Below are 13391 nucleotides of genomic sequence, written 5' to 3' on the forward strand. Positions count from 1 at the left end.
TTTAAGCCGCTTCTGTTGTAATTGACTTTACATATTAACCCTCTTAGTGGGGCGCACATCCAGCACACATATCCTCACCTGGTGTGCAAAATAAGCGCTGAGCAAAAGCAAAAAATGTTTTTTCCCACACACCCGGAGTAAACCATTGTGATAAGTGCATTTCCATAAATGGAATAGTTTTGTAGTTGGAGCAGTAACATTACTGACAACTACTGACCAGTGTAGAATACTACACCCTACTGCGTGTCTTCGAAATTCCTGATATTTGTATTTGACCTCATTTAGCCATTTTAACACAACATTTGCTTCAGTACAACTTCTCAATCTTTAATAAGAACAGTTGAGAACATGAAGGGTTCCTCTGAACATGAACAGTTCTTCCGAACATTGGCTTTCCTGGCCCTCGCCTCCCCTTGCTGTCAGAGACCTGGCGGTGCTTCCCAGCATGCCTCGCTGACGTTACATGCTTCTAGTTAACATAGTTGTTATTTATTATTCCCCGTAGTGTAGGGTGACCAAGCATCCTTTACAAAGGGATGAAGATGTCCTAGTTTTCATGGTTTCAATGGGCCATTAAATTGCATGGCATAAGGGCACTCTGCTGCATGTGACGTAATCCCTGAGAATTTGTCGTGTGGGCGGCTTTTTCGATGAAGCGTTGCCAAAAATAAAAGCAAAACATATGCAGTTAATCCTGTGACGCTTGCTAAATTGAAGTCTCGTAAAATTGGGGACATCATGGACATCGTTCTGGTTTCCAACATTCTTTCTTTGGAATGTCTTGGTTGTAGGTAGGTGGCCTATTATTCAGGCAAATGATTATGTATTTTTGGCTTCAATTAAGCATTTTCAACAAGGACTGTATAATATATAATATGTAGTGCAATCTGTCAGTGCTCAATCATATCTATTATTGTATTTACTACTGCCAGCACTAGGGGCTACTGTTGACGCTCGTATCGGTCTGGAGACGTGCAGCTGCCACAAGGAATTGACCCGTCTTTCAGCCTTGTCCCACTGTATTATTCATGTGCCTGTATGAGCATATTCAAAGCTCAAGGTAGTGCTAGAATAATACCGCAGCGCTGGTTACTCTGTGTCAGTAATGTTACACGCTGAGACATTGGCACTGAAAAGGGAGGAAGGAACTCTCCCAATGTTAATGTATGAGTCATATTAGTCTCATTATTGACTTATACATTGTATTTTCAGTTTTTATGTCTACTATATTGGGTAATCGGAGTGTAAAGGTGACAAAAGGGGGGTTATTTCATGTCTAGAGGACTCTAACAATTTAAAAAATGTATTTATAAGGTGGACAGGGCCAAACACGAAACATTGATGTCAAGAAGGGTGCCACAAATTATGGTCACACGAGTTTTGGTCATTCTAATTCATTAATTAATAAGGCTTAGCTTTATTGGGCACAGCAAGCTGCGCAGTTGTCAGGATGTTTCATTTTCATAGCTGAATTTCGTACTCGTTGAAAACGTTTGATTGAGTCTTCCGTGTTGCATTGTGCTTGAATTTACACCTTGAAAGTTATTTGTATTTACCATATGTGAGCTCTCCCCCCCAGGATAATGAAGTTCCATGTGGCAAAGAAGAAGTTTAAGGAAACATTGCGTCCATATGATGTTAAAGATGTGATCGAGCAGTACTCCGCAGGTCACTTGGACATGTTGTGTCGCATCAAGAGTCTGCAGACCAGGTAGGAAGGACCTGGTTTATTGTCAACATAGTTAGCATGATGAGTTAAATGTTCTTTTCTTGATTTCATAATACAGTGGTGGAAATACGTATCGATCCCCTGATGATTTGACCCAGTTTTGTATTTTAACGGTCTCCTTGGTCCTGCCCACGGTGGTGGAGAAGGTTCAGTGGAAGAGATTCCATGACCAATGAGGAGTGCAGATTGGTACGACCATCCCAAAGACAAATGTTCCTCATGGAACACAGAACCGGTCTGTGAGGTTCAGACGTCCTCCTGGTTGGTGAAAACACTTTTAAACAATGCAGTACTTTACAGTTTACTGTATGTCTGGCTAAAATAAACCAACCATACAAATCTGGACTGTACCTGGATCTGTTCGGGAGTAAAGTTAACAGGGGATCAAATAATGACGTATTTCCTTGGTGTATAAAGTGACAAGCGGTCAGGGGAGGCAGGTGGAGGTGGCTGTAGAGTGGAGCTCACTAACGCATCCACAAAAAACCTTGACAACAAGCAGCAGCAGAGCTTTTCCTGGAGAAGCGTAGGCACATACTAGTACATGGTACATGGTACATACGTACATCGTATACTGCCGTTGGTATGTGAAAAATGTAAGGAAAAGTCAATTATTCTCTTCTTTAGGTGTTATCCTCTTAATGAGCAACCAGTTTTAACAAGAACCATGAACCTCACCGCATGTCACTGCTACTGTATACATATATGTACATATGTGTGTCTTATATTGTATATACGTACATATGTTTATAGATACATATTAAGGATGCTCTGATCAAGGTTTATGCTGCCAATTCCGATACTGATCATCCTCGAGTAAGATCGGCCAATACCAATGACATGGATGAACTAAGTTTGTCAATTTATTTATGATGAGTGATCTTTGCCAGGGGTGAATAATAATATATGGAGGGAAAGTTATTAGGTTAGGATTCCAAGGGCCCCTGACTGCCAATGTGATGTTTTTCATGATGCACATGGTGACTTCCTGGCTGCACCCCCGCTGGCTACGTATATGATCTTAAAAAAGGGGCCATCAAATCATCTTCATTCATCCCCAAATGCTCTCAATTGGATTTAGATTAGCCACCAGTCCAGTCCACCCCGCCTCTCTCCCAAAGTCAGCTGGGATAGGCTCCAGCATAGCCTCGTGAGGATAAGCGGTACAGAAAATGGATGGATTTCATCACTCTCACTCGGTCGGTGCATGCCCGCACAATGTGAAGGGGGAAGGGCGGAGGGGCGGAGGGGACCCTAAACTGTACGCAAGGATCTCCACAGGCTGCAATAATACGAACCGCAGCTGATCACTTTTTCTTATCAGTATTGAAAGGCATTGATCAGATCACATACACGGAAATTGGTGGCCAATCGATCGGAACATCCCTAATATACATACTGTAGGTACACACAGCACTCAAAATGAGTCAAGTAATGAGCTTTATTTGATGGGTTGTAATTAGAACAATTACAAAGCTATAGAAGCTTTTCACGTATGTGAAATAGACGTACTGTAACTTACATTAGGGTTGAATCATTGTGAGCGTGACTGTACATGTATAGAATAGGTGTGCTTCTTCATGCGTGTATTATGCATGCATGCATCTGCACCCATACCTCATGCACATGTGTTTGTGTGTGTTTGTGTGTGTTTGTGTGTGTTTGTGTGTGTTGCCTTTGCTTACCTCACAGGCTGGACATGATTGTAGGCCCACAGCCCCTGAGCAGCCGAGCCAAGACCTTTTCCTCCCCCTCCCTGCCCCTCTATTACAGCCAGGGCAGAAAGAACTCCACCCAAGGGTCAGAGTGCCTCTTGTCAAATGATATTATATATAACGATTAGGAGCCAATTTGGGGTGGAAGTGAATTGAGCCCAGTCTGTCATCTGACATCCGGCTATGCATTGCTCTTTGCTGCCATCTGCCGGCCAGAGCGTGAAAGTCATCAAACGCCTCAGCTTCCGCAGGAGAGATTGATTGACTTCAGTGTTGTTCGGTGCTTTTGCTCGGTTTCTGGCTGTTGCTTCTTTAAATTTTACACATACACACATAGCAAAGGATCAATAGCCCACATTCATATACTGTCATATCAAAATGACCCAAGTCAACATGCGTCCAAACCACTGGCAGTCAAAGTGAGTACACCCCTAAGCTTTGTTGAGTCAAGGTGCATATTTGACATCACAAAAATCATTGACTGCCTTATGGGGTACTTTTAATAGACCTGCAACAATTAATGAATGATTAATCAGTCATCCAATTAATCAGCATCTAGTTTGGAATTGACATAATCTTTCATTCATTCATTCATTCATTCATTCATTTTCTACCACTTTTTCCTCACGAGGGTCGCGGGGGTGCTGGAGCCTATCCCAGCTGTCTTTGGGCGAGAGGCGGGGTACACCCTGGACTGGTGGCTAGCCAATCACAGGGCACATATAGACAAACAACCATTCACACTCACATTCATACCTATGGACAATTTGGAGTCGGAATTGGCGTAATCATTCTTTTAATTTAAAAATGCAATGATGCTCTCAGCCTGCCAATTGTGAATATTTGAATGTCCTTAGTGCTCCATGACAGCAGACATATTATCGTTTGCATCTTCACACACATAGCTTTGACTTTGGAAAACAGTGATCAGCTTTTTTGCCTCTTCTCTGCAGATTACTCGATTAATCGAAACAACAAGCTTCAGATTAATTGACAAGAAAATAATCCAGTTAGTTTTAGCCCAAGTTTGTCATGAAATTGATGTCCGATGCTGTTGTTCTATGCCTTTGTGATGTTAAGGGTAGACCAAATCCTTGGAAAAGGCCAGATCCATCTGGACAAGAAGATCCGTGAGAAGTTGCTGTCTGAAGGAGATCTACTGGAGGACATGAGCATGTTGGGGCGTGTTTGTAAAGTGGAGCGACAGGTGCCCTTCTTGTCCAATACATTTCACTCAATAAAAGTCCAATTATGACATACTTTCCATAAAATGGTCATGTCTCCACGGCCCAGGTCCAGTCCATCGAGTCAAAGCTGGATTCCCTGCTGGACATCTATCGTCAGGTCCTGCACAAGGGCTCGTCCACAGCTCTCACGCCTTCATCCTTTCCATTGTTTGAGCTGGAACAGACATCTGACTACCAGTCCTCCGTATTCAGCAAGGACCTATCCTGCTCCAGTCAGGTCAGCGGCAGTGCGATACCACCGCCTGGTGGCTGTGTCACACGCTCCTCTACCAACCCCCATTTGTCCCAGGGAGAACTCCATCTCATCTTAGCGTCACCCAATGAGCTCAACCTCCATACATCCACCACGACACCCCCCTCTGGCCCTGCTTCCTCTTCCTTCAGCCCTTCCACGCTGCCACATCCTCATCATCTTTACCACCTCCAGGATCAGCCCGCTACGCCTGAAAGTGGCAATGATGAAACACTGGGGAGCTCTCCCTCCATCCTCACACCTAACAGCATGAGCAGTGGTGGGGGTGGAGGGGGAGCAGACTCGGGGTTTTGCCTCCTGGCGAGGCTCCCGCCACCACCTCCTCCAAGCAGGAACGTAGGTTTCAGCAGCTTGATGCGAGGACCCTCCAATGAGACTCCGCCTGACATTGAGGACTTTTGCGGAGGATTCGGAATGCAAATCAAGGAGAGCAGCATCGGGGAGGAACTTGGCCCAGACGTGGCGCTCGTCACACTGGGACAGCAGCTGCCAGGAAGCGCCAACAGCAACGACGGACTGAATGCTAAGAAGGAAGGCTCCTGGAGAAGGCATATGAGTGTTGAACTGGAGCCCTTGGTGCCGTCGGCCCCTCGCTGCTGCTCAGGTCCTAGTCAAGCGGATCCGAGCCTGGGAAAGTCCGTGTCAGTGCAGGACTTGATGCAGACAGCCCCAGGCAAAGTGCAGGACCCCCACTGCGGCGGATCTTCTCCAAGCCACAGTAACATCAGTTACTCACCCACTGGATTCCGCAGAAGTTGCCAAGACCTCAGTGGAGGGAGTAGAATGGGGGGAAACGGAACGGCCGGTTGGGGGGAAGAAGGCCTTTTTATCAGTGACAGGGAAATGGAGATGCAGGGATTTGATTTCCTGTCACATGGGACAATCGAGGCTGCTTCCTACTCCTCAGAACGCCTGAGAACAGAAGCCAAGGCAGGAGCAGGACCACGGGGCTCCAACCACAGCCTGGCCACCGGTCACTCATCTTCGCCGGCTGCTGCCGCTACTGAATTACTGAAAATGCAGCGTGTACGCTTAAAATAGTCTCTTTAGGAGCCGTGGAAGTGTCACCTCGTACAAGGACAGCTTTTGTCATTTCTCAATGGGAGGGTGAAGGTGCCATAATACCGGAGTGCTTTGATGATGCTGATGCTTGTATTTCGCACAGGCTGATCCGATATGAACATTGGCCGAGAAGCATGAACAAAATCACAACGCTGAAAACAAAGGTACTTGCTGTTTCGTTGGTTTGGCTCCAAACCACGACATTACAGAAGACACTCACTTCCTGTACCGATCTTTCCGTAAGTAAAAGTGTCTCACAGCATGTACGTTTGGTTTCAGTTTTGCAATTGTGTTTATACTCCGTACAGTAATCACTTGCCACTTCATGCTTTGAATTTCCTATCTATCTATCTATCTATCTATCTATCTATCTATCTATCTATCTATCTATCTATCTATCTATCTATCTATCTATCTATCTATCTATCTATCTATCTATCTATCTATCTATCTATCTATCTATCTATCTATCTATCTATCTATCTATCTATCTATCTATCTATCTATCTATCTATCTATCTATCTATCTATCTATCTATCTATCTATCTATCTATCTATGTTTTTTCCCAAAATACATTCATAAATTATGCTGTTTCATAGTTGAATACATCTTCTATAAGGCATTCAGAAGACTCGTTCAAAGATGTGATGATGTGTAGTAGTCCACAGTGGCCACTAGGAGTCAGAAATGTTACATTGATGAGACAACAGCCACTGCAGGACGCAAGAAGTAAAAATGTTATGATGTCAACTAAATCAGTGTAAAGGTGACTATAGAGGTGTTATTTCAGGTCTACGGTCCCTATAATGTTCAAAACCATATTTAGAACTATGTAACTATGAAAATATTCAATTGATAAATGACTCATCACAGTGGGGCCTGGAGCCGGTTCAACACCATAAAAGAGGGATACTGTATTCCTTTTAGAGCATTCATTTCATATCTTGTCTCAATAAGTGAAAAAAATCCCAACATCCTGTGTCACATGACATCGGAATCAGGCTGCCATACCATGCTAGTATTATATTGAAGCATCCCATGGAAATGTATGCAATCATGTTTTATACTGAAATTATTTCGACAAACGGTGACCAATGAAATTCAATCTAATGTGGTGTCAGTCAAGCAGCCAATGTCTACATCTCTAAAATGTCAAAAATGTCTAAATTCTATATTTGGCTGTTTAGGCTTGCAACGAGTTTACAGTCTCCTGTTTAAAACCTGATCTGTGTTTACGTGTTTAGTGTAGCATGTGTTTGGGTTACCGCAATTGGCATCATTGCGGAATGTACACGTGATGATGTCATAACGCACATGTCCTTAATCATGTATGTTGCTCGAACTCTCCTCTTCCTTTTGCATGGCACCGAATCCGGTGCATCTTGGAATGCCAGGACAATATTTTCTCTTAATTGAGTATTACATGAAAAGCACCTCAGTGAAAACCCATCACAGACTAGAATGTTTGAGCCAGCTTTTAAAGTGGTCCTCGGTTCTGTTCCGTGTTAACTACAAACTTCATGTTGACTCGCTGGAGAGATAGAGTCCCCTCCAAAAGTATTGGAACAGTGAGGCCAATTCTGTTATATGGGCTGTACACTGGAAAGGTTTAACTTTGACGCCAAACGACGAACATGAGAAAGGAGATCAACATTTCAGCTTTTATTTCCAGGTATTTCCATCTGGATGTGACAAACAACAAAACAACAAAAGAAAAGGAACACCACATTTTAGGTGAGCAAAAGTATTGGAAGATGTGACTGACGGGTGTGTTTTAATGCCCTAATGATTGCCCTACCACATTGATTATTTCAACAATAAATGGCACGGAATGTCTACACTCAGTTTCAGGTTTGGGTTTTGCCTTTGCAGACATCAGAGGTGTAACAAACATGAAAAGAAGAGAGTTGTCTATGGGCGAAAAAAAGCAGTTGTGAAGCTAAGAGAAGATGGAAGATCAATCAGATCATCAAACATTGGCAGTAGCCAGTACAACCATTTGGAATGTCCTGAGGAAGAAATATAGAAATAGCAGACATCCAACGGTTAGACCAAGGAAAACAACAGCAGTTGACCTCGGGAACATGGCAAGAGCTCCAAAGAAAGACCCGAAAACAAGTGTTGGTGAAATCAGCAACAACGTCAAGAGGGCAGGAGTGAAGGTATCAGCGTTGACTGTTCACAGAAGACTTCACGAACACGAGTACAGAGCCTGCACCAAAAGAGGCCAACCACTCTTTAGCAAAAAGTACACAGACAAGCCTCAAAAATTCTGGGACAAAGTTTTATGGACTGATGAGACAAAGGTACCAAACCACTTTACCAAAGTGATGGAAAGGCTAAAGTTTGGAGAAAGAAAGGATCTGCTCATGACCCCAAACATTCAAACTCATCTGTGAAACTGGTGGGCAACGTTATGGTCTGGGCTTGCATGGCTTCTTCTGGGACGGGCTCATTCATCTTCACGGACGATGTAACCCATAATGGCAGCAGCAAAAGGAACTCTACAGAGACATTTTGTCTGCGAATTTCAAGAAAGAAGGATCCAAACTGATTGGGTGATCCTTCATCATGCAGCAAGATAATGACCCCAAAACACTGCAAACAAACTAAGGAGTTCATCAGGGCAAGAAGTGGGAGGTTTTCGACTGGCCAAGTCAATGTCCAGACATTTTACCAGCTCAGGAGGAGACTAAAGGGAGTAGCCCCCAAAAACAAACAACAACCGAAAGATGCAGCAGTGAAGGCCTTGACAAGCATCACATAGAAGAATGGTGATGTCAGTAGGATGCCACAGGATTGATGCTGTTGTTGCAAACAAAGGATTTACAACAAAATATTAAGTCTTATTCACTTTCATTTCTTTTAAGTCTGCCTGTTCCAATACTTTTGCTCGCCCAAAAAGGTGGCGTTCCTTTCCAGATAATTCTATCTTCTAAGTCAGGGGTGCTCACACTTTTTCAGCATGCGAGCTACTTTTAAAATGACCGAGTCAAAATGATCTACCCACTACAAAAATGCAAAACATCTATTTATTTTCAAATGTATTGAGGATTATTTGTACGTACAATGTATGTTGATGTACCTTACATAACCAAATGAGACAATATTGCAAAACACACATAATTAACTATTAACATTTTTTGTAATTACCTGAGTTTACTTTGATGACTTGCACTGAATTGAACCAGCCAGGGATGCATAGTCCGGACAGTAGCTGCTGATAGCCAGCCTCAAGCACACTTCCAAATGTTTATCAGTCATGGATAATATCCGTATCATAATATCCGTATAATATTCCATATCCGTATGGAAGTGATATGTTTTTTGCCTTTTTACTTGGTCCAGTTTTTGCCTTTTTACTTGGTCCAGCTCCTTCACTCATTTTAGTGACCATAAACTTTAGCGAGGGCTTAAAATCTCGCAATTCGCCGACTAGCTTAGCACTTTGCATCGTTGTTTACGCATGAGCGGTGACCTAAAGGTCAAAATTCAGTTGTCATCTGACTGGTTGTCCTGTATGTCAATCAAGTAACGGGGATGGATCATAGGCTGACATCGTAAGTTCTGCTGCACTTAGAGACGTTGTTTGATTTGATTGGTCGCCCGAAGGGCAACATTCAGTTGTCATCTGAATGGCTGCCCTGTATATCAATCAAGTGACGGCATTGATGCTGGGATGATATTTTTTTAATGTCACGCCGCGATCGACCAGCGATCGACCAGTACCACCTCCGCGATCAACCGGTAGATCGCGATCGACTTAATGAGCACCCCTGTTCTAAGTTGTTTATCACATCCAGATGTAAATACCTGGAAATGATAGCTGAAATGTTGATCTCTTTTCTCATGTTCATCTTTTGGTGTCAAAGCCAAACCTTTCCAGTCTACAGCAAAACTGTTCCAATACTTTTGGAGGAGACTGTAGTAGAGAAATGTAGCTCGGTGCTTCTGGTTTCTGGTTTCTGGCCAGCAGAGAAGGCCTTAGTGTCCCAGACTGCTCGGTGACCCAAGGACCGAGAGTGTATGTCCATTTTTGAAGGTATTGTGCATGAAGAGGCTGTCATATCCAAATGTTTTTGAGAGAAAGAATGCCGAGTTAGGAGGAGAATTGAGAAGTATTTGTGTTTAATGTGTTTGCTTGAGTCGTGCTGTACATACAGGATATTGGTGCCTTGCTTTTGTGGTACATCGTCACTCATCTCCAAAGCGGTTATTTTCTTAACAGATTATTGGAAAATTTGAAAAAAAGGTTCATTTTTATTTCTTCGATTGACTTGAGACGTTTGACATTTCTTTAGTTGTTTTTAATCCAAAGATAATTTTGCTGTTGGGCATAAAATCTTAATGATTGTGTTCTCTCCTTTAATTTATTTAATGCTTATGCTATCTTCTGTCAATTTTGTACATTTTTCTCAAACTTTTTTTTTAATTTAGTGATCATTTTTGCTGTTTCACCTTGGTGCATGACTTTTCTTTATCGTAAAAAAATTCAAATGCAGTGTCAACTCATTTACTCTCAACTGATGAAATTCTGCAACCTTGGGGCAACTTTGTGGGGGAAAATGTACACGCACAAACTGCTATTAAATCATCATGGAGCAAACGTTTTTTTCAGCTTTTCACTTCCAACAACTTTAGAGGTACCAAACACAGTGCCGCTTTAAGGATCACACAAGCGCCCACATTTCCGCCTTACATCACAAACAGGAAGTGGTACTCGGAATGATGGCGTCATCAACCCACCCCCGCCTGGTGAACAAAAGTGATCTTGGCATGTGCGATCTCAATATTTCCACTGACATGACCCACCCCATTCTCCTCAGATATTGTTTTTGCCAGTCTCCCAAGGCGGAAGATGATGGAGTTATGCGCATGCGTTTTTCTTTAGTTTGGAGTGTCACGTGGTAGGAAACAACATAGGAGGCGCCACTGGCTGGAGAATATTTTGACATGGAAAGAAAAACGTTCACCCCCTGAAAAAAAAGTTTGGGTCCTTTTTTACGTACCCTGAAATTAAACGCGACATATGCCTCTCTGTTTGACAGTTCCCATGACAACAGTCCGTAGGAACGTCTGACGTAACCACGCACTTTAGTCGGCCACACAAGTGCTCCTCAAAAGGACACTGGAGGCTTCAACAAGCATGTTCCACACCCACCGGGGTTTCCCACTAAATATTGTTTTGTGAGCTCAGGAAAACACCACCCAATGTTTACACAAAAAATGAAATGAAAAAATTCACAGGCAGACATGGAACGTTTTGCTTTGTCAATCTTTATGTTGACAAAACCAAGGTGTGATGTTCCCCATCTTTTCCGTCAACTCATAAATATAATGCATAACATGTGTAATATTCATAATTCTGGTAAAAAGAAAACAAATACACTAGCGATTAAATAGGTTATTGTGTTGAACCAACTCTACGTTTAAACGTGTCGGCTTGTTTAAGAGCACGTTTATTGAAAACATGTTTTCTAAGAACGGACTGTGTTTGTACATTTTCAAAAGTAACATCACGTTACTTGACAACTTGAATTCAGACATTTGGTGTTTATTTGCAAAACACAATAATTACTTGGATATTACAAGTAGTTCTGTGCTGTAATAAGCATTTTTGTGGTTTCCTAAATACTTCCATAGTATAATGAAAATAGCATCCTTGAATTGAAATGTATCACCCTTTGAGAACCTCAGTAATCTCTTGTTTATCGCGGTTAAGTGGTTCCAGACCAGACCGTGATAAGTGAATTTCTGCTAAGTAGGATTCCTTATTTATAAATGAAATATTTTTGTACTTAGAGCATAGAAAACTTGCTTATGACCTTGTGAATACATTTGGTAAAAACATTAGAAAAAGCCGAAAGAAATAAACAAATTAGAGCCTTCTTGACATTAAATAACACCCCTATAGTCACATTTAGTAATGGAGAAAGACTCATGCTCGTGTATTGCTGTAAATGGGTGGGGAGTTGAGTGATGGGTGGACAGGAAGTGGCGTCTGGAGTTTAGTTTTAGCTTGCCGTGGGTTATTGCCGCAACAGCAGCCTGTGTTTGGGATTATGTGGTTGTTGTGAGATCATTCAAACCTGCCGTAGGTCTGGTGCTTGTTTGTCTCATCCAACATTACAGTAACATTAATGACGCCTAGTGACCAGTGTAGATTACTCCATATAATCACAATGCGTTTTCTAAATGCCTTCTATTTGTATTTCATATAGTTTAGCCTTTTTATGCTTGGAAATGCTTTTGCTCTAGACAGAAAACATGTGAAATTAGCTTCAAAATCTAAACAAATAAAAGGCTGTATTCAACCAGGAATCAGCTAGAATATATGAGTGTGGTATTAGTAAATCGTAATAGAATGCAGCCACGAAATTCAAAGCACAAAATGGCGAGGGATTACTGTAGTTGTAAAAATAAAAAACTCAGATCAGTATTATCTACAGTGCAGAAATGTTAACTTGGAACACACATTTTCACCCCTTTAGAGATGTACGTAGAAAGAACAATTGAATATAAAAAATATTTATCCATAGAAATGCAAGTTGCAATTGACCAGCAATTGCCGAAAAATACATTATAGGTATAATACCTCAGTCTACGTGATTGTGTTTTATGTGGTTCATGTTGATACAATATACGTAAGCTAGCTCGTCACTCTGTAGAATATGACAGCAGAAAACAGTAGTTTACAATTCCAATAGCAGGCCAATTAGGATTACAGCAGTCAAGGCAAAGGTTCATGACATAAAAAGTTACGCTGCTAAACCCAAAAAGCTTTCTCCTCCATGTAGACTCATAGCACTAACCATCTTCACATCACACCATGCACATCACCTATGATATGACTTATCGTTTAAGTCATCATCATTTATCACTTATCATTTTATCATTATTAACATATCAACAATTGCCATAATTATCCTCTCACTTTGCAGATTCCAACCTCCAACTTGGCACATCCTCTTCAAATGCAGTCCAACGTCATCAAGTGATTCTTGTCAATCATCCATGATGTGTTACATCGGAGATGCAAAGATTTCCATAAGGGAGTCTTTTGTAGACAAAATGGAAAGTCTTCGCTAGGGGTCGACTGTGCAGCTCAGCTTTGATTTGTTGAGGGTGCGTGTCAGGGGCCAGTTGCTGGCTGGTGTCATCCGTCACCAGGAAGAGTGCGTAGTTGTCGGGCTGCGGGACCTTTAATTTGGAAGCACAGAGGGAGCAGACCTCCTCCGTGGTGGTGTAAGGATGGACCATCAAGGTTTTAGCCGTGCAGTCCATGTCCACCTCTTGGAGGGCCACACGGAGGTAGTTCTAATGGAGAAAACAGACCGAAGATTGTATTATAACACCAAATGGAAAATTCACACACACACACAG

The 13391-nt window shown here is 42.2% G+C and overlaps 2 protein-coding genes across 7 annotated transcripts in view; one reads left to right on the forward strand and one right to left on the reverse strand.

Annotated features, from left to right (window-relative positions):
* Positions 1–12588, forward strand: part of LOC131136548 (potassium voltage-gated channel subfamily KQT member 5-like) — a 107718-nt gene extending 95130 nt beyond the window's left edge. For 2 of the 4 annotated variants that reach the window (XM_058083514.1, XM_058083524.1), the window contains exons 12-15: positions 1580–1711; positions 3422–3529; positions 4525–4651; positions 4738–12588. In XM_058083514.1, the coding sequence (XP_057939497.1) occupies positions 1580–1711; positions 3422–3529; positions 4525–4651; positions 4738–5985 (1615 nt within the window). In that variant the 3' untranslated portion in view covers positions 5986–12588. The remainder of the gene's footprint in view (positions 1–1579; positions 1712–3421; positions 3530–4524; positions 4652–4737) is intronic. The other 2 variants (XM_058083534.1, XM_058083543.1) reach the window with 1 other exon arrangement.
* The window catches only part of LOC131136562 (ras and Rab interactor 2-like), a 56431-nt gene continuing 52998 nt past the window's right edge, over positions 9959–13391 (reverse strand). Inside the window, exon 11 of one of the 3 annotated variants that reach the window (XM_058083577.1) lies at positions 9959–13325. In XM_058083577.1, the coding sequence (XP_057939560.1) occupies positions 13017–13325 (309 nt within the window). In that variant the 3' untranslated portion in view covers positions 9959–13016. The remainder of the gene's footprint in view (positions 13326–13391) is intronic. The other 2 variants (XM_058083556.1, XM_058083566.1) reach the window with 2 other exon arrangements.

The sequence above is a fragment of the Doryrhamphus excisus genome, chromosome 1 (genome assembly GCF_030265055.1).
Source record: "Doryrhamphus excisus isolate RoL2022-K1 chromosome 1, RoL_Dexc_1.0, whole genome shotgun sequence".
NCBI classification, from domain to species: domain Eukaryota; kingdom Metazoa; phylum Chordata; class Actinopteri; order Syngnathiformes; family Syngnathidae; genus Doryrhamphus; species Doryrhamphus excisus.